Source organism: Podarcis melisellensis, assembly GCF_964234715.1.
Source record: "Podarcis melisellensis genome assembly, chromosome: 9".
Classification (NCBI taxonomy): Eukaryota; Metazoa; Chordata; class Lepidosauria; order Squamata; family Lacertidae; genus Podarcis; species Podarcis melisellensis.
Window position 1 is genome coordinate 714410 of NC_138541.1, and position 21308 is coordinate 735717.

The 21308-nt window shown below is 48.9% G+C and overlaps 1 protein-coding gene across 2 annotated transcripts; it reads right to left on the reverse strand.

Moving 5' to 3' along the window:
- Positions 1-174: 174 nt before the first annotated feature.
- IDH3B (isocitrate dehydrogenase (NAD(+)) 3 non-catalytic subunit beta) lies at positions 175-19938 on the reverse strand. Of its 2 annotated transcripts, none has more exons than XM_081925216.1 (12): positions 19815-19938; positions 16332-16409; positions 14303-14401; positions 13746-13866; positions 13301-13361; positions 12452-12584; positions 10543-10676; positions 9608-9710; positions 9173-9319; positions 8969-9063; positions 8438-8498; positions 175-417 (listed from the first exon to the last, which is right to left on the reverse strand). In XM_081925216.1, exons 1-12 carry the CDS (start codon positions 19848-19850, stop codon positions 340-342), a joined length of 1146 nt encoding a protein of 381 aa, XP_081781342.1. In that variant the 5' UTR covers positions 19851-19938; the 3' UTR covers positions 175-339. The 2 variants fall into 2 exon arrangements, with proteins under 2 accessions (XP_081781342.1, XP_081781341.1); XM_081925215.1 differs by lacking the exon at positions 175-417 and adding an exon at positions 5678-6708.
- Between the last annotated feature and the right edge of the window lie 1370 nt (positions 19939-21308).

The window sequence follows — 21308 nt, forward strand, 5'->3', positions numbered from 1 at the left end:
ACTGCCAGCTTCTAAGCCAAGACACTCCACATTCAAGACTGAGTTAGCAAACAGTGAGCATCCCTGGTGCTCCGCTGGCTGACTGCTAGATTTGCAGACTTCAGTTCTTTGCTTATAGCTCCTTTTCACTTGTCAGAGGCAGCTGAACTCCGGGGCCGGCCGCTTCTTCCCACTTTCCCCGAAGAGTCCTCCAAGGTCTGCTAGGAGTATTTCATGCATACAACTCATGGAAGTGACCACATTCACTTTATTTGTGCAACACTGAGCTAAGCTCACAATAAATTAATTGGCAGAAGCAGAAAGTTTTCTGAATTCCTCCCCCATGTTTCTCAGCAAGCCCTACTCGTTCAGAGCTGTGATAACGGCACGTGTGAAGTCGTGGGATGTGGAGTAGCCACCCATGTCTGGTGTCCGCACCTGTGAAGAGAGATGGGGAGGTTAGCAAAAAGGCCATTTCTTCCCCCAGAAGAGTCCTTTGTGCAAGAAGAATATGCTGCTTCCAAAAAAAAGTCAATAGGAACAATATATATTTATGGAGGGAGCAATATTTGTTGGTATCTAGGAATTTAAAAACTTTCATATTTATTATGGTTACAATTGGCTAAGTACTGTGGACCCCTTTTTTAAAAAAAGCCAAGCCATGGACCCCCAACTTTTGAAAGTTGTGATCTTCATGGTGGTTTTTATTACGTGACTGGTGCCACGGGCCTCCAGGGTGCCCACCAACTGGGAACGACTGTATTATGATATGAACTTGTATGGGCTGCAGTTCACTGCATCGCATGCATTAAGTGTTATCCCAGGGTGGAATTGTGAAAAGCAAACTCTGAGGGAAAGGAAATGCCAAACAGTACCAGGTACCAATGTTAATTATGCAATTACTGCTAACTTCCAAACAGTGGATTGCACATAATACATAATTGCAAAGAACTTCAAAGATTTTAAAATTCCTAAGCTTAACCCTAAATTGCAAAAAATGGCTTGTTTTCCCTGGATCCTAAACCAAGAGGAAAGAGCTACTGCAAAAATCTTCCAAGAGACGATGGGGAGTGACTTGTTGAGGACTGCCATCTGCTGGAGTTTCCAATTTAAAAGATCATGCAACGGGGGGGGGGGGGGTTAAGGGACCTGAAGCCACACAGATGTGCCCTCATTTCTGTTGCAGATCCCATGATGTACAAACTCCTCCCTTCTAGTTTACAGTTTACAGTCTGCTGTGCAGACAGGGAGCCAAAGCAAGAGATGGGCCCACTGATCACTAACTGCAACGAATCTGCAGCCTTGCTGCTGCTGCAGGAAAGAGCAGAGCACTCAGGTCTCCTCCTCCCTCTTGAGGCCACAGCTGGCTTTCTCATGGGAGCCTGGCCAGCCTTTCAAGCCATCTAGCCACCCTCCCTTTTGGTTTTCCAAACTCTTGCTTTCACCCCCAATTATTTTGGCCTATGGTGCAAAGGGGTGTTGGACGCTTTCCAATCTAGGCAAAAACTTCAGTTTCTAGAAGTTGAAGATAAACATGAACGATCAGAAGCAACAGACAGATAGAAATAGACGGCGTCTTTTCATCTGGTGTTTATTTCGTCTTGTCTCTCTCCCATCCTGCTTTGCTCAGCTCTTTTTATGGAAATAAGTGACTGCATCACAATGGTGGACATTCTTAGAAACAGATATGGAAGCCTGGAGCTAAATGGCACCTTAAACCGAGGTTATGGGCGCAACAACAGCATGTCTAGGCATGCTTTTTTATAACAGGAAAATGAATCAACTGCAGCTAAAATATTATGTTCATTCTTCACATGGTCAAGTCCTTCCCCTGCCCACCTTCCCTAATATTTTTAAGAAGGTCTCTTCTCCAGAGAGTAGCTGGAAGTGGGGAGGCAGAAAAAGGCCCTCTTTTCCTTCCACTCTACAGGTTTAATCTGAAATCTCAGGTGCAGTACTGCGCCCAGAGCTCAGAAACTGCTTGCACTAATGAAATTTCCTGTCGCAAAAGGCACCTAGAACAGTGAGAGTTTTGAACTGTAATGTCCTCTTTTTTAAACTATGATGCGGCTGAGTCCTCCCATTTGATTGCTTTTGCCTGCTCATAAACTGGTATGGTCAAAGAGGCTCCTTACACTTCAGCAGATTGCAGTTTACGATCTTGTAACAAAGACTGTAAGCATTTCAAAATGCACAGTAAATCTGTAATTATTGTTTGAACACAAACTGAACTTTTAATGTACCAAACATAATTTAATGGCAAAACAAGTTACACATAACACGTTTTATATTCCTAAAGGAACAAAGTGACTTTTGACATGTAAAGAGCACTAACAAACTTGCATATTCTCCATTTCTACCAAAATTTGCTATTCCCGCCCCACCCCCCAACTCTCTAGCAAAGATCTGGTTCTTTTTCAGTGACTTCAGAAGACTTCTCTAAAGCTGTCTGGAGTTGGTGGACATTACAAAGTCTTGTGGAAATCATTTTTGTGGCCAGTCCTTAATTTACTAGTAATCCATTCGATAGGGTGACATTTCTGGCATTATGTGAAAAACTACCTCTATTCTCACCATGCTGTCAAGTGCAGGAGCTGTTGCTGTGCTGCCCAAAACGGCCCTCATTGTTTTACACGTGTGTTTGTGTGCAAGTCTAGCCCGCCTACAAAGCCATGAAGCAAGACATGCAAGGACCCTTTTTAAGCAAGTCTGTGAAATAATCTTTTGGTTCTCACCTGACAGCGTATTTAACCAATGTGTGGTCAGAGCTGTGAATGATGAGAAAGTTGTTTGGACACCACCAAGTAGGAATCCCTGAGGTCATAAAGAGTTTCTGTCCTTTCTGAGCAGTCTTTGGAATCTCCATTTTTGCCCCCCCCCCCCAAAAAAACAGGATTTTTCTTTTCTGTGGCGGGTTTGTCTGAGATCAGGTAATCCCTAGAAGTTCCTTTGGCAACTACCACTTAAACAGTAAGTGCAGGTGAATGTTCAATTGTGCGAGGGAAAAACGGCTTCCTCTCAACCGTTGGGCAACAGAGTAGAAGCCTTGGGCGCTATAAAGCCCTGCCTGGTACTGTGGATTTCTTTTGCAATTATTGTAAAGTTCCACCGTGTTTCCACAGGACTGTTAGTTGTACCGGGGGAAGTTTAAGTTGAGGTCAAGCAGGATATAAGATAAACAGAAAATCCTTGGAAGTAACAAATAGGCTTAGGGGTAGAATAAGGATACGTGGTAGTAAATATTAAGGATTAGAATATTAAAGAAGAGGTTAGTAAATGAAAGGAGCTAATATTATTAGAAATATGACCTTTGAGAACTGTTATAAAGGTGATATAATGAAATTCAGTTAGAGGGGATTCGAGGAAGTCAGTCATGTGATGAAAGTTGGATATTTGAAGAGATCTTTTTTTCTTTCTTGTGTGTTTAGTTTATTGTAGTGTGGTGTGTGTTTTTTCTTTGTTGTGTATTTTGTTATGTTATTTTTGTGGTGAATGTTGAAAAGCAATAAAATTTTTGGAAAAGGAAAAAAAAGTTGAGGTCAGGCAGGGTCTGGGAGAAGAGCCAAGACAGGAGGGCAACCTGCAAGGATCTGAAGGTCTAGTCCTGCAGAAGCCAGAGCAGAGCCCTTTGTTGTCGCTGCAGAGAAGCACTGGCTGGGAAGGACAAAGCAGGAGATCTTGGCTGAAAGACAGGAGGGCGACCAGCTTCCTAAGAGACAGGAGCTGCACCAAAGTGAGACCCTCTTCCTTGGGCTGTCCTTCGCTGGAGGCATTGCAATAGGGGCTGACAGCCATCATGTCAGGGATCCTGCCATGTGCAGGCAGCAGGGTGCGCTAAGAGACCGCAAAGGTCCTTCGCCACCCCACAACTCCTTTTGCCTTTCTCACTGCTGCCACACAGGGAGCCAACATTTCCCACCTGCTGTCTACAACCCCTTCCCCACCAGCTCAGACCCGGTAAGCACAAACATGAAGGGAGGACCTTTGCCACCCACCCCGGGCACAGCAAATATACTTACTTTCAGCGAATTGTTCATACTGTACAGGGGATCCTTGGTTCTCAAACGCCTTGGGACTCAAACAACTTGGAACCCAAACACTGCGAACCTGGAAGTATGTGTTCCTGTTTGCAAACTTTTTTCGGAGGCTGAACATGCTCCGTTTTGAGTGTTACGCTGGGGTCTGTTTTTGCTATTTAGTTTGCATTTTTGTGTGTGGCATTTTTGTTTTGTTTTTGTGACTGTGGGGATCCCAGTTCAGTTACTAATTGATGGTGTGACTGCAGTACATTGTTGCTTTCATTTTAGGGATCAGTGGTCTCGTTAGATAGTAAAATTCATCTTAAATTGCTGTTTTAGGGGTTGTTTTTAAAAGTCTGGAATGGATTAATCAATTTCCCGTTACTTTCTATGGGAAAGCGTGCCTTGGTTTTGGAACGGACTTATGGAATGGATTAATTTTGAGATCCAAAGTACCCCTGCACTTATTTGCCATTTTGTGGCCTCTTGCCTGCCTGGGAGAGAGCCCTTTGGAGCTCTTCAGAGCTAACTCCCGTTTTCCATGAGTTTCGCTCGCAAGCCTGGCCACCTGACCTCTGACTCCAGATCAGGGAAACGCCCCCAGGCCCTGCACCATGCTTTGGGCACCCCACTTTTTGCTTCTCTCCATTCACCCCTCAGCGCTTCCTGTTGGCTCAGGAGCTTTTGGCCAGCGACTGGGTAAATGCTGCTAGGAAATCCTGGTCTGCTGCATCCTCCCAATCCTTGTAGAAGCCCGGCTGTCCCTCCTGCTCACTGAGGCGCTCAGAAGGGCAACTTCAGCAGCACCTTCCAGCATTTGTCAGGAACAGAGGGGGTTAAGCTGACATGCTGAGTTTCCTGAATCCCCATTTATTTAAAAATATTTCTATGTCACCTTCCATAAATCCTAAGGCGCTCCACAAAGCACACCTTAGAAGTTCAACTGGCCCATCAGGGAAGAGGCTAAATGAACAGGCATCCCTACAAGCAGGCCAGCCAGCCAGCCAAATCCGTGGAGCTTAAGTGATACCGCTGCCAGCACCTGCCTCAGTGCAGAGGGGGAGACTTTTCACAGAAGGTGCACCCCCTCTTTTGCCACTGAAATGCCCTCTCCAGGGAGGCCTGCCAGGCACCCCCCCCACCATGGCTGTTTCTTTTTTGAACCTCTCACGTGTATAGTTCTAACTTGTGGGAAAATCTAAACTACCTGGATGAATTGCTGGTGGTAAGCGTGATGTTCACTTTCTATTTTAGTGATTACTGCTTTGCTAGCCATGGTATGTATGGTCATGCAATGATGCTGAAGGCGCAGGATGGGCAGTGCGCAAATGAATATGGAGGCAGGGAGAGGAAGCTCTAGTAGGGCGGGAAGAGGACATCTGTTGTTTCACACGGAACAAACCCTCGAGCCAGAAAGGGAGAGGGGAGCATCCGTGGGGCTCCGCTGGGGGGAGGGAGACAGACCCAGGTGAAGCCTCTGGCTCCTGCTCACTCCAGGGCTGCCAGACCAGTTGGGGCTGGGCAAATGCTTAACCATGCAGAGGTTCCCCACGGCTGGAACTTCTCCAGGGGCCTGGTCTGGAGTCCAGAGGCCCAGTGCTCTCCCTCTGGGGTCCACAGCAGAGATGTTGCCAGGAATCAGACACACACAGCCCCAAGGAGGGAGCAGAGCCACTTGGTGCAGAAAATCCACAACGGTTTTATTCACAATTAATATGGAGTCTGATGACAGCTGAGCACACGTGGGATTCTCTGCCCACACATTCAGGCCAACACAGCCAGCTGGCCTCAAAATGAGACAACCCCCATGGAGGTCAAACCACCACCTGACACAAGCGCCACAGGCAGATTCCCACAAATCCCCATGGCCTGGATTTCCGTGGGCCTAAAGGTCCATTTGCAGAGACTGGTGCCGGGCTGTCATGATCCTGCAAGGGACCACAGCTGTAACAAAATCTCCTTTTTACCCTCCCCACCCCTCTCTCTCACACACAGAGCACTCCTCCTCCTGTGTCAGAACTGCAGGAACCAAGGGTCTAGCCACAAAAGGTACCCTCCTCCGCAAAGTGGGGAAACTGAGACCCTTCCCCACAAAGGTCACAGCATCGCCTGCAGAGCTCAGCTTTGCTGAAAAGGGACTATGGGCAGGAAAAACCTCTTTCCCTTGAAAGGGGGACCAAGGCCAGTTCCAGCCTGGGCTTCAGTGGGAAGGGGGGGGGCATTTCCACCCAGAAAAAGAGGGGGAATGGGAGGGGGCAGAGCAGCCTGAAGGACCCCAGCCTCTCAAGAGTGCCTGCTTTCAAAACTATGGGCAAGTCTTTGTGGGGGGCTCCAGGGGGAGGCCTGCCTGGGGACCCCAGGCCTGGAGCAGTTCCCAAAGGCTCACAGCACCGAGGAGTGTCCTCAATTCATCTATGGGACCCATACCCAGGGTTAAGAGAATTTGGTGGGGGCAAGAAAACATTCCCTCCCCAGTAGGGACCGGCCAGCTTCAGATCTGAGACGCAAGGGAGAGCACGCCCAGATCTCTTCTGAGACAGGCAGCCCCGAGGGAGGAGGTGTCTGTGGTGCCCATGTGCTGGGGGGGCCGGGCGGGGAGCAGCCGAGGGCCAGGCCAGCCCTAGGCCCCGTAGTGGGGGTGCAAGTGGTCAATCACAGACTTGACGAAGTCAGAGGTGGTCGAGTAACCGCCCATGTCCTGCGTCCGCACCTACAATCCAACACAGGGAAGGAGGGGAGAGGGAGACAGATATGTGGCTGTGAGATGTGGGAGGGGGGAAACACGAACCCCCCCCCAAAAAAACAGGGAAGTAGACAGTCCCAAGCTGCACCCAGAGAAAGTGAGAGGCAAAGGGAGACACAGAGACACTCTCACCCCGCCGAGGCCACAGACCACAAGACGGCACATCTGTGGACCACAAGACGGTCCACAGAAGGCTCTGAAGAGGGGAGACGACAGGACAAGGGGAACAGCTGGGAGAAGGGGGCAGAAGACGCAGGACCCCAGCCCCATTTCCCGCTGGATGCTAGCAAGGACACATGGCTGGCTGTTTGCAGCTGCGAAGAGGAGAGAGGCTATGCTGGGAAGAGTCTCGTCCTGTGAATGGCACCAAGAACCAGCCGTGCCACAAGCGGCGAGGTCACCCCAAAGGGATGGAACAACCACACACACATGATTCCCAACCAGGTTCTGCGTGAGAGAGAGGCGGCCCTGTTTGTGGCCAGGCCCCAGTCTGAGATGGGTTGGGGGCAGGCACTGTAGTCAATAGTCCGTCCCCTGCCAAGGGAATCTGATCTCTATTCCCAGTTCCACACGGAGAAACTGGCGTCTCTCTGAGAGCTGCGTCCACTGAGCTGCAGTTGCGCTGGTAAATGAGGAGTGGGGGGGGGGGAGCGACTTGGGTGCCCAGGTGTTGAACTCAGCAGGGGAGGCCTGGCTGGTGTGGCTCCCGGGGGGGGGGGGGTGGACTGACCTCCACTCAGAGGGATCTATGCCTGGCCACCACTGGCCAATTCCCCCAGGAGGCCTTTGGCTGAGCAGGAGACTTCCCTCCTGCGGCCGCTCTGTGAGGCTGTTTTGTTACTTTGGTCATTTTGGGGGGTTTATTTCAGGAGTTTTTGGTGGGGACGCAGGAGAGGGCCTTCTGGGGAGCTGGGCTGCCTCCCTCCTTGCTGGCAAATGAAGCCTGTTTTCTTCCAACAGGCCTTTGGGAACTGTTTTTTAAGCAAGGGCTTTTAATTGTGCTGTGCTGTTTTTGCTATCTGTATTTTAAAGGATTTAATTTTACGCTGTTTTAATTCTATTATAGATTGATCACTTTTGAACTTTTACAGTGGTACCTCTGGTTAAGTACTTAATTCGTTCCAGAGGTCCATTCTTAACCTGAAACTGTTCTTAACCTGAAGCACCACTTTAGCTAATGGGGCCTCCTGCTGCTGCGATTTCTGTTCTCATCCTTAAGCAAAGTTCTTAACCCAGGTACTATTTCTGGGTTAGCGGAGTCTGTAACCTGAAGCGTATGTAACCTGAGGTTACCACTGTATGTGTTTTTTGCTTTTTGTATTTTATTTGTGCTGCTTTAATTTGTGTAAGCTGCCTTAAGTCCTGCGCTGAGGAAAAGGAGGGGTATAAATAAATATAATAATAATAATTTGAAAATAATTTTAAGTAGGATATTTTTGTAATCCACCCGGGCACCATTTGATGAAGGGTGAGCTCTAAGTACAAACAAGCCCCAATAGCCTCCTCCTCCTGGGGGAGTGAGTCAGCTGCCCTGGCAAATTCTGCCCCCCTTCTCTCCTTGGCCTGAACTCCCCCCCAACTGCCCCAACAGAACCTGCCAGCCAGAACTGGGCACAACACGGAGGGAAGAGAAGCAGAGACAGGTTCAGCACACAGCAGAAAGGAAAGGACAGAAATCAGACAGCTCAATACTCACTTTGCCAACTTTGATCACCTTCCTCACGGCGTCCGAGATCATGGTGGAGTGGTATTCCAAGCTAGACAGGGGAGGAGGAAAGGGGAGACTGTCATGAGGAGCAATAACCCTGTGAGGTAGGCCACCCCGGCCATCACCTCTTCATAGCTATCAACCTTTCCCTTTTCTTGCAGGGAATCCTATTCGGAATAAGGGATTTTCCCTTTAAAAAAGGGAAATGTTGACAGCTATGCACCTCTTTAATCTTCTACCCTTGGGCAGGAGATATAGAAGTATAATCAGCCGTACCAACAGGCTAAAAAATAGCTTTTGTCTGGGGGCTGTTAGGCTGTTGAATGGAAAATAACACAGTGAAATTGATTTGCGAGGTGGTGTGTTGTTCGATAAGCACACAGAGTGCAATGAGGCTGAGTGTTGGGGGGAAGGGAGGCTCATTTCATTGTTCACAGGTTGTACAATGACAATGAAGCTGGTATTATTATTCTGCTGGAAGGCTCCCCGCCCTCTTGCCACTCAGCCCAGGGAACTCACTTGAGATGCCTCAACATGTTGGCCGAGGAGAGCAGCATGGCTGTAGGGTTGGCGATGTTTCTCCCCACAGCCTGAGCAAAGGGGTGACGGGCGCCCTGGAAGGAAGGAAAGGGGGAAATGCTCTCAGACACGTTGTGCCGCCCAGCTTCCCCTGAAGCCCCCGGGACAGAGGGAGGGCGAACCCGGCCCCGATCAGTTCCTCACCATCTCAAAGACGGCGTATTCAGCACTGTAGCTCTCTCCAGGAACCACGCCGGCCCCACCCACCAGGCCGGCCGCCAGGTTGTCGATGATGTTGCCGTACAAGTTGGGCATGACCAAGACGTCGAACTGGTAAGGGTTTTGCACCAGCTGGAAGGAAGACACGCCACACCATCGCAGGTGGAATCGCGGCAGGAAGCACCCTCCCGTCATGCCACTCTCATGGGCAGCTCACGCTTTTGTGCCCAAGCTCCTCTGCAGGCCACATGCCAGGAGCGGGTGAGGCCGCCCAGCAACCGAGACTTGCAGGGGCACACTGCCAGCGCCGGGGGACTCCTCTGGCAACCCACAAGCCTGGGCAGAGGGGCAAGGGTCCCCAAGGGAGCGTATCTGCTGGAGGAGGCAGCGGGGAGGGAGGGGCCGAGGGGCTTGGCCTACCTGCATGCAGCAGTTGTCTATGATCATGGTGTCAAATTTAATCTTGGGATACAACTCGGACACCTCTTTACAGCAGCGCAGGAAAAGCCCATCGCCCAGTTTCCTGAGAGAGAGAGAGAGAGAGAGAGAGAGAGAGAGAGAGAGAGAGAGAGAGAAGGCAGTCTGAAATTCTGGACGCTGTCCCAAGGCAAGTGGGTAAGGTGGAATCAGGAGACAGACTTGGGGCGGTATTCAACTAAGGCTGACCCACTGCCTTGCCCCACCCTCCGACCCCAGGAGTCCACATAAGGGAGCTGTTCCTGGAGGAAGAACTGTGAGGGGAGAGACTCCACTGGGGAAGGCCTCCCTTTCCACCTGCCTTGCCCCACCCTCTGCTTCTCAATTTGTAGTGTATTATGTGCCGTTGTTTTATTGATTATAGTTTAGATATTATTGTAACTGTTGGGTGGATTTCTGTTTAACTTTTATATGTTGATATTATTATTTTATACTATTCTAATTGATTGTGGAATGCTACTTTTTTGATGTAGGCTGCCTATTTTAAAGTTATGTTTTATTATCACATTTTTGTATTGCATTAGATTGTTATAAGATGTACATTTTTTGTTTCTTCAACTTGTAAACCACCTTGAGTATTGTAAGCTAGAAAGGCGATATACAAATTAAAAATGACGATGATGATGATGAAAGTAAGGAGCATGTCCAAGTTAGGCCATTCATCTCAACAGGTCGGCCACTTCGTTCCATGGAACTGACTTTGTCACCAAGGGCCACAGAACAGCCGTTCAGCATCTGTAAGAACCTGATCCCTTAGCGTGGCAGCACAAACACTAGGGAACCCCCTGGGTGTTGAGATGGGGACTGGGGGTCAGCAACAGGAAAAGGAGCCCCCAGCCAGCCAGCCGGCCCCCACCCTCCCGCTGCTCCCCACTCACATGATGTTGGCTTTGTGGACGGCCGTGACCTTGGAGCGCCCTTTCTTGGTGGCAAAGTCAAAGGCAAACTTGGCAATGCGCTGCGACTTGGCCCGAGTGATGATCTTCATGCACTCGATGACACCCTTGGCACTCTGAGCACAGAGGGGGCACAAGCAGCACAAACCACGTGAAGGAAGGCTTTGCCCCCACCAAGGCCCCCGCCCCTTTCAAGCACCAGGCCCCCTGGGCTCTGCTCAGAGACTGCCTCCACCTGGCTCTTCCTCCTCATCCGCCCCCTCCGGCCCGAGAACTGTTTCCTTTCCAATTTTATAACTTTAAGAACTGGTGCCTGAGTTTGCTTGTTTTCCTCATCCCATCCCAACCCATTTCCTTTTGTGCTGCGTCTTTTGGAATGTAAGCCTGCAAACAGGGGTTGTCTTGTACATCAGCGTTCTTCGGCAAGTTGCCCTTAGAGCTAAATGAACCTGCTTAGAATGAATGAATTTGAAGCAAGCAGAGCCTGCCTTCTCCAGAGCCAAGGGGAGAAGCCCCACACCAGGGGGGTGTACAGTTAAGCAGACTGGCTCCTAACCCACTAGAAAACTACTTTGCCTGTTCCCCTTCCGACCCCCACCCCAAAGGTTCACACAAGCTTTGTGGGGGCTGTCAGTGTACACAGCCTTTCACCCCCAACCCCATCACCAAGCGTTACGTTAGAAACGTCCTTCCCATTCACACAGTGGCTCTCTCACTCCCTGCATCTTGCTCAATTGCGTGACATTAGGCAAAGTGCAGGCCCAGCACAGCCAGGAACAGAAGCCCTTCCAGCAGATGCCAAACAGATATAATAATTTATAATAATAATTTATTATTTATACCCAGCCACCCTGGGTGGCTTACAACAAAGTATTGAAATACCGTGGTCTGTTAAACATTAAAAGCTTCCCTAAACAGGGCTGCTTTAAGATGTCTTCTAAATGTCAGGTAGTTGTTTTTCTCTTTGACATCTGATGGAAAGGTGTTCCACAGGGTGGGCGCCACTACCAAGAAGGCCCTCTGCCTGGTTCCCTGTAACTTGGCTTCTCGCAGGGAGGGAACCGCCAGAAGGGCCTCGGAGCTGGACCTCAAGTGTCCGGGCAGAACGATGGCGGTGGAGAAGCTCCTTCTAGTATACAGGACCGAGGCTGTTTAGGGCATTAAAGGTCAGCACCAACACTTTGAATTGTGCTTGAAAATATTCTGGGAGCCAATGTATGTTATAGTTCAGAACTTAACTGGTTAAATTCCCTGGTGTGTGTCACCTGCTGACGTCAGCTTACAGCTGGGCGGAGACAGAAGCTTTAGAAGCTGGGTGGTACTATTCCCTGTTTTGTACAGTTCCCCTGTGACTCTGAGGGGAGAAGGATGTTCCCTCTGTGTATCTGAGGGGAGACATGTTTGCAGCAATGGCTGCCAGCAGTGACGGACTTTGATGCTGTAATGTTTTAATAAAGAGCTGTAAATAGACAAATCTGTCTATGTGTGCTTACAAGGAGTGAGACTGCTTTACACGCTGTGTTCTACTCTGCTAAAAGCCGTGACCTGAAGAGACAGCAGGAGTTATTGCGCAGCTTGGGAGGAAGCGTGCCGGACCGCTGTAAGTGATTGATTGGGATCGTAAAGCTGTCTGAAGTCGCGGCTCTATCGATCAAGGGCCAGATCGATATCTATCCGAACAATGTAGACCTTTCAAGACTGGTGTCATGTGGTCTATGAGCTATGTGCTTTTCAAAAGACACCTGAAGGCAGCCCTGTTCAGGGAAGTGATGTTGGATAGTGTTTTGACTCTCTTTTGTCAGGAGCTGCCCAGAGTGGCTGGGGTCACCAAGCAAGATAGGTGGCATGTAAATTATATATTTATTTTTATTACTGTATTGGCGGCACTCACCTCGTGCTCCAGGGAGCTGTACTCGCCCTCCGTCTGCTCACGGATGATCACCAGGTCCAGGTTGTTGTGCCTCGTTTTGTAGCCAGGGAGGCTGTTCACACGGACCACGTTGGCAAAGAGGTCCAGCTTGCGCCTGGAAGAGGGAAGCCAGAGTTACAGAGACAACCACCACCATTTTAAAGTGCTGTCTCAACACCAGTCGGCCCCACATCCTCCAACTCAATCTGCCCCCATGGCTTCTCATTCAGTTCTCTGTCTGTTCAGTCACCGGGATGGGCTGGCCCAGCAATAATAAATAAAAAGTTTATTATATGCTGCTCATCTGACCGGGTTTCCCCAGCCACTCTGGGCGACTTCCAACAAAATCTAAAACCACCACACATTAAAAACTTCCCTATCCAGGGCTACCTTGAATAAGGCCAAGGCACCTGAGCCAAGGCTTTCACCTCGCCTGCATGCCCCCTGCACGAGACCCACCTCTCTCCTCTGAAATGCATTTAAGCCAGACTCCTTGGAGTGTAGCAAGATTGGTACCAGAAACTTCATTGCTAATTTTGCTTTGTATTTAAGGCTAGACAGTTTGGTGGGTTTTCTTTTTTTTTCAATTTGTAATATTATTTTGTTTGCTAAATTGTTGATTTTTGCCATTTTTTAATTTACCAACATGCTCCTCATTTTGATATTTTGGATGTTTGCTGCTTTGGGCAAAGCTCGTTGTGGAAAAGCATCATATAGGGAAACACAACCTTTACATCCTTTCAGACAACAGCAAATTGGATGCCTTTAGCTGGATGGTGGCGGCATTTGAAGTTTATCTAGTCTACCCGGTGCAAGGCTGCCGAAACATACCTGAGCCTCATGTCGTAGGAGGCCAGTTCCCCTTTGTATTCCATGGGGGTGTGGATCTTTCCTGTAAAGGCGAGAGACAGTGAGAAAAGACCCCAGCCCTCTGCAGAGGAAAGCCACAAGGTAATAAGGGGTAATAAGGTGAAGGTGTGAACTGGCAGTCTCTGAAACCTTGCTAGGGGCAGCCCAGAGAAAGCCGTCTCCTTGCAAGACGTAAGCCACTTCCCCATGGCCCAGATCAGGCATAGGCAAACTCCGGCCCTCCAGACGTTTGGGACTACAATTCCCATCATCCCTAGCTAACAGGACCAGTGGTCTGGGATGATGGGAACTGTAGTCCCAAACATCTGGAAGGCTGAGTTTGCCTATGCTTGGCCCAGATGCACGCCATGGGCCTCTAAGGCGTATGAAGGAAGCCCTTGCCCACCCACTTCCCCTCACGCCGTACCAATGAGGGCCACTTTGCTCTTGTCCATGGAGCCAAGGACTTGATCCAGGATCTCCTCTGAAGCCATGTTCTGCACCTCACTCAGGTGGTGCTCATCAAACTGCACAGGAACACCAGCCGCCTGCAGAAACACACAGGAGAGGAGAAGGTGGGCTGGGTCACATGGCCAGGGTAGGCCCCTTCTGCCCCGGAGATCTCTGACTTCCACATGCAGAAGAAAGTAGTGCAGGGGAAAGGAATGTCACATGCGGAAAGGGAATCCTGCACTGCCCAACACCCATACTGGCTGTCACAGGCACCCCCAAGGACGAGCCAAGCCAGGAGAGATTTCCCCCAGCAGCCCTGGGATGCAGCTGGGCTTGGGATTCTGATCTGAGCCCCACTGTCTTGACCTGAGGACCAGACCTCGGGGCTTGACAGCACAGGCGCCACGGCTTCATGCAGCGCAAGAGACTGGAGCGTCTCAGCCAGCCAGCCCTTTGCCTCCTCCCAGCCCATGCAGGATATCCCCAAAGCCAAGCTCTTGAGAAATCGCCAAGCGAAGCAAGCGCTCTTACCTTGAAGACTTCCTTGACGGAGTGCATGAGCTCAGGGCCCACCCCATCCCCTGGGATCATGGTGACGGGGAACACCCCCTCCGAGGTGAAGCTCTCCGCCTAGAAGAGAGCACAGAGTCACACCCATCCTGTTCCTCATAGCAAGCAGAGCAGATCTGGTTTTTACTTCCCATCCTCTAGAAGGGGTTAAAAAAACCCAACGGTCTAAGCTGGGGGGGATTATGCAAATCAGATATACAGCTAAATGAGCACCCTGGCAGGAGCTGAACAGATTTATCTCTCTTTTTTAAAAAAAACACCTTGGCCATAGAACTGTCACACCAAGGGTCATCTGGTCCAGCCCCCCACAATGTATGTATGTATGTATGTATGTATGTATGTATGTATGTATGCCCCGCCCATCTGGCTGAGTTTCCCCAGCCACTCTGGGCGGCTCCCAATTGAGTATTAAAAACAATACAGCATTAAATATTAAAAACTTCCCTGAACAGGGCTGCTTTCAGATATCTTTTAAAAACAGGATAGTTGCTTATTTCCTCGACATCTGATGGGAGGGCATTCCACAGGGTGGGTGCCACCACTGAGAAGGCCCTCTGTCTGGTTCCCTGTAACCTCACTTCTTGCAATGAGGGAACCACCAGAAAGCCCTTAGCGCTGGATCTCAGTGTCCGGGCTGAACGATGGGGATGGAGACGCTCCTTAAGGTATATAGGACCGAGGTCAGCACCAACACTTTGAACTGTGCTCAGAAATGTCCTGGGAGCCAATGCAGATCTCTCAGGACCGGTGTTATGTGGTCCCAGCGGCCGCTCCCAGTCCCCGGTCTAGCTGCCGCAGGAATCACAACTACAGCATCCCTGAGAGGGGGCCATCTAACCTCTGTTTAAAAACCTCCAATGAGGGAGACATTTAGGAAGGGCGTAAACAAAGATAGTAAGCAACTTCCAAGCAAATACATGAAGCGGCCTCAGCAGGCCAGCCTGTCTGCCCAGGAGAATCACCTGACTGGAAGCTCAGTTCCAGGGTTGATGGCAGAGGAGGGTCTCCCATCATCTTCAGATTCCTGATCCTTCTCACTGGAAACACCAGGGACCGAACTTAGGACCTTGTGCAATGAGAGCAGGTGCTCCCCCAGACCCTCCCCACCTCAAAGATGTCCCACTACTGGGAGGGCGTTCTTATCCTGGACTTAATAAATGGGATGAAAATTGTCCCTTCTTTTTCTTCAAGGTATTGAAAGCAAGTGAGTCTCTCTCTCTCTCTCTCTCTCTCTCTCTCTCTCTCTCTCTCTCTCTCTCTCTCATATATATCAGGTCCTTTCCTTGAAGTGAGAAAATTATAACTACACTTCAATTGAGCTTTCCCAAAGGATATGAAGCACCACACAACCCTCACCTGACAAATCTGGAGCTATACTTGATAATCTGATAACATAGTCTCAACTTGTTTTTTGTCATTTTAAGCCATGTGCAACTGTACTCATTCTACAGACCTATTTCATAGCTTTGCTTTTCATTTTTTCATTTTCATTAAAAAAAAATTATTACATTTTTGTACTAGATAAAATACAAAAGAAAAAACACACTGAACATAAACATATAAAGTATAAACCTATCTCCTCCCCCGCCTCGTGAATTCCCATCTCCCCACCCTATCACTCCCCTCCACCACACCTTGACTTCCTTAACTTTTAATTTCAGTACTCTCATTGCAATCTTCATGTCATGTCTCCATTTTCATCTGTTTGTTACAATCGTTCTTTCTGTTTTGTATACATTATAACATGAATTTTAAAAAAGAACTTTACAAAAAAAGCACTACACATACATTGGTGGGCCTTACAACAACCCTGTAAGGTATGACAGTATTTTTAGCCTCCTTTTGCAGATGAATTACAGCTCTCTTATCATCTTGTACACTGGTTGCAACACAGAATTGTGACATAGAAAACCATCAGTTAACAGAGAAAGCCTGAAGCTGGAAGAAGGGAGAGCATCTCCACGCGCCCAAGAGAGAGGAGGGACCTTACCTTGGCTGGCTTCTGCAGAACTGCAGCTGAGGTGCTGAGGTTCCTCCATGCCCCACAGCTCTGCGAGAGCAAAAGACTCTGCAAGAAAAAGGGAATAATAATAATAATAATAATAATAATAATAATAATAATACGGGACAGCCTCTCCTGGTATGCCCCATGGGGGACCTTACAGTCCTCAGATAAAAATATCTTGGAGCTCCCGGGCCACAGGGAGGTTAGGCTGGCCTCAACCAGAGCCAGGGCTGTGGCCCCGATCTGGTGGAACGCCCTGTCCCAAGAGATTAGGGCCCTGCAGAACTTTGCAGGGCCTGCAAGACAGTGCTGCTCCGCCAGGCCTTTGGCTAAGGCACAGCCTGACCCCCCCCCCTTTCTGTAATCCTCACAGAACTCTGGCCCAGTGGTTGCCATTTGATTTTGAACTGATTTTAGAATACTGATTTTAGAATGCTGTGTTACTTTTATTGCTGTTAGAAGCTCTGAGCCCGGCTTTGGCTGGGGAGGGCGGGATATAAATTAAATGTTGTTGTTGTTGTTGTAGTAGTAGTAGTTACTATTTACTTCTACCCTGCCCACTCTGTGCAGCTTTCAACAAAAGATTAAAAATACATTAAAACATCAGTCATTAAAAACTTCCCTAAACAGGGCTGCCTTCAGATGTCTTCTAAAAGTCGTGTAGTTTTTTCTCTCTTTGACATTTGATGGGAGGGCGTTTCACAGGGCGGGCCCTACCACCGAGAAGACCCTCTGCCTGGTTCCCTGGAACCTCACTTCTCGCAGGGAGGGAACCACCAGAAGGCCCTCGAATGAGGACCTCCGTGTCCCAGCTGAACAATGGGGGTGGAGATGCTTCTTCAGGTATACTGGGCCGAGGCCGTTTAGGGCTTTAAACAGGCTCTAGCTTCTAATATAAGGAGCTGACCCCATATAAGCAAGGCTCAACCTCTAGCATTACTCCTTAGGCTTTACTAAGGCAGAAATCTCTCTTCTTCTTTCCAGTTTCCCAGTGTCCCACCAGAAACCCTACAAGAGGGCACTGTAGGAAACAGCACCCCCAATTTCTTTCCCCCAGCAAACCAGTGGCACATTCACAGTGGCAGTGATGTTCCTCTTGTTTATCATGGTTAATGCATAACATTGTTTTAACACATTCAAAACCATCCAAGTCAGTGGCCACCAGCACATCTTGTGACAGTGAGTTAGTGGACTATGCTGAAATGACAAAACTAACTGGAAAGCTCAGAAATGAAGATGGCAAGAAATTTAAAAAAGAATGTAAAATGGTTATTACTTATTTGCAAAAGTACTGTAAACAGGTTAATACACTGGCGGGATTTTAAGAACACTTGTAATTTTACGATTAATACAGGGAATCTGAGGTAGAAAAAATAATTTGGAGTAGAAATGGCATATAGTTGAAAAGGGAATTTAAGGAAGGGGGAATCACGGGATTCAGAGCATCCTTTTTATGGATTTGATATTGTTGTTGTGCATAAGTTTCTTTGTGGTTGTTGTTGTTTGCTTCTTATTTTTGTTGAAAATTTAATAAAAATAAAAATCATCTTGTGACAGTGAATTCCGCAGGTCAGAACGGGGAACCTTTGGCCCTTCAGATGTTGCTGGACCCACCAATTCCTACCAGCCCCAGTCATTATGTTAACTATCTTTCAGTTCCTGGCAGGAAGCCTTATTTTAGATTTGCACTGATTGCAGATTTGACACTGGGCCAAGTTCAAGGTGTTATTGTTAGTATTTAAAGCTCTTAACTGGGAACTAGCTGACCTAGAAGATCACCTTGCCGCAAGTGCTGCAGTCGGTGGAATTGGCACTACTGCAAGAGTCACATAATACCCGTTCTGCACTGGTAAGAGCTTATTCACCTGCACTTTGGAACTCCCTGCCTGTTGACATCAAGCAGGCAGCATCACTGCTAAAAACATTCTGGTTTAGACAAGCCTACTCAGATGCTTAGAAAGTGGGTGTGAATTTAAACCCCTCTCAGTATTTTAACTTCTTGTACGTTTTAAGCTACTGTAATTTTTTCTTGATGATGATTTTCTTTTTTCATCTTTTCACAAACGGCTCTGAGGTGTTTTTCTTACAATCAAGCCACGTATACATTTTATGAAATAAATAATTCTAGAGACAAGCTTCTTCCTACAAGTTCTTTGGGGGGGGTACGCAGCGCTGGGGCCCAGGCACCTCCTCACGTGCCAGTCATCCCTGGGGCTCCCTGCCCAGGAAGACTCGGAAGGCAAACTCCTTGAGGCGGGGTCTCTCTTGGGAGCCCTAGCTGCTGTTGGACTACAACTCCCATCATCCAGTGGTTGCAGGACCAGTGGGGAGGGATGCTGGGAGTTGTAGTCCAACAACAGCCAGGAACTCATGTTGGACTAGGACCTGGGGGAGACCAGGGTCCAAATCCCTTGGCCATTCTTCCAAAGGGGTGACCTTGGAGGCCCATCGCCACCTCTCAGCCTGACCCTATCTGGCAGGGCTGTTGTGGTGGCATTGTACACCCTTGTGCAAATTAACTGAAACAAAGCATATTTTCTATCTTACTCGTAATCCTGTACTCAAAACAAACACGAAAAGTCAGGTGATCATTATGGTGTCGGAAACCTGCAGCCAATAGGAGGAATGATGCGCTCCCCACAATATATTGAGGTTCTACGAAAGAGAGTTATTCCAGAGCTGGAACAGAGGTATCCTGATGGTACTGGGATATTGCAGCAGGACCTAGCCCCCCCCCCATCAAACATTGAAAGTGGGGAAGAAATTCAGGACAGAGCAGCAAATACAGGTGCTTGATTGGCCAGGGAATTCCCCGGACGTGAATGTGCTTTGGGATGAGCGCGTTCGAGTTGCGCTCTGTGGCAACCCCAAAGTAATGGAGCGTGTTACTTCCGGGTTTTGCTGCTCGTGCATGCGCTCAAAATGACGTCACGTGCATGCATGGAAGTGGCAAAACAGGCGCGCTGTTGTGGCTTACGTTGTGTTCAGGATGCGAACAGCGCCGCAGAATGGATCCCGAGGTACCACTGTACTTAATTCGTTCCGTAGGTCCGTTCTTAACCCGAAACTGTTCTTAACCTGAAGCACTACTTTAGCTAATGGGGCCTCCTGCTGCCGCCCGATTTCTGTTCCCATCCTGAAGCAAAGTTCTTAACCTGAAGCACTATTTCTGGGTTAGCGGAGTTTGTAACCTGAAGCGTCTGTAACCCGAGGTACCACTGTATGTGAGTTTTGTACAATAATAACCACATTGTTTGTTCCATTAATTGTTTGTTTCGATTAATTGGCCCCCGGGTGTCGGGGGAGGGGGGCTCTCCTGGGGGGACGAAGGGGGTGGAAATGCCGCAGGGTCGCCCCTCGCTCGGGCCTGGGGGGGCAATTCCAGGGGGCGGGGGGCTCAGCCCCTCCTGCCAAGGGCGCCTCCCGAGACCCCTCCCCGCGGGGCCCCCTCCGCTCCCCTTCACTCACCCTGCCAACCGCCCGGACACCGCTGAGCGCCGCCATCTTGCCGCCCCACAATGCTCCGCGGCCCGGAAGGAGGGCGCCACCATCGAGGCAGCGCGGGCAGAGCGGCACCAGGGTTCCGGTTCCGGAATCCCTACCCGCCTTGGAAGCCTGACCTCCCGCGCATGCGCACACGTATGCGCTATATATAATATATAAATTCATATATATATATTTCATAGTTATCTTTCTCTCTGTATTATTGTTGTTGTTGTTGTTGTTATCTTTTATGCCTCTGTGTCATAAAAATGCACATTATCACTTCCTGCAGCAATAAAGCCTTGCAGTAAAATCCCTACCAAACAGGTTGGAATCCAAAGTCCCTCTGGCCCTGTGGAAAGATGAATTCTTGATGGCCTGGAATAAAAAGAAAGTGTTCTGCCCAGCAGGCGTCCCCTGCCAAATCTCCCGTGGCAGGGAGTTCCACAGGACACGAAAGGCCCAATCTCTCCAACTGGGGCAGCGGTTCAAGAGCCAGGCTGTCCCTGTACATCTAGCAGATCTGCAGATTTCCATGAGTAGCACTGTGAGGGAAGAAATTAAGGGATATAGGAATTTCTGGGGGTGGGGAGGGGGACACCTGAGTCTCTTGCAGCACGAGGAACAAGAGTCTTGTGGCACCTTCAGGACCAAGACATCAGGACGCCACAAGTTTTTGTGCATCGCAGTCCACTTCGTCAGCTCTGGCACCAGAAGGAGATTTGCGCCAACTCCTCCAAGTTTGCTTCGTAGCCTGAAGCTCTCCAAAGTCCCAAGGAGCCACTCAGGCTGTACAAAGGTCGATTAACACATGGGATAAGTGTGATAAAAACCCACAAGTGATAGGATTGAACTTCTTGATGGAATTGCTATTTGACAGTTTCACATGGCCATCTCCATTTAAATAGCCTTTGTTTCCAGAATGGCCGCAGGTGTCAGAATATCCTCTTTTTACGGCCATGGGCATTTCGCACATAAGATTTGTGTCATTTCTTATTTTGCCTAAAGAGTGCGCTCTCTTTAGAATGCAGGCGGTCATTCTTGGCAGATGAGCAGGTGACTGAACCCCTGATGGGGAGGATGCCATGAGAAAGTCTTGCCAAAGGAGGCGAGGGGGCAGAACTTGCATCTGCAGGAGCAACTTTTGGTTTGGGGAGATATAGATCCCCAAAGACCCCACTGGGTCCTGGCTTTACCTCCAGGGGCTTCGGGTGACATTACTGAGGTTCGATTCAAAGATGCGGCTTTCTAATGTGGTACAGTCACTGCTCATTTCCACTACTGCAATATTATTCATTTATTAATTTTATTTATTAGATTTCTATACCGTCCTTCATCATAGGATACAAAATACAAGATGAAAGCACAACTAAATTCAGTCATACCTCGGGTTACAGACACTTCAGGTTACACGTTTTTGGGTTATGGACACGCCAAAACCCGGAAATACCGGAACGGGTTACTTCTGGGTTTTGGCGC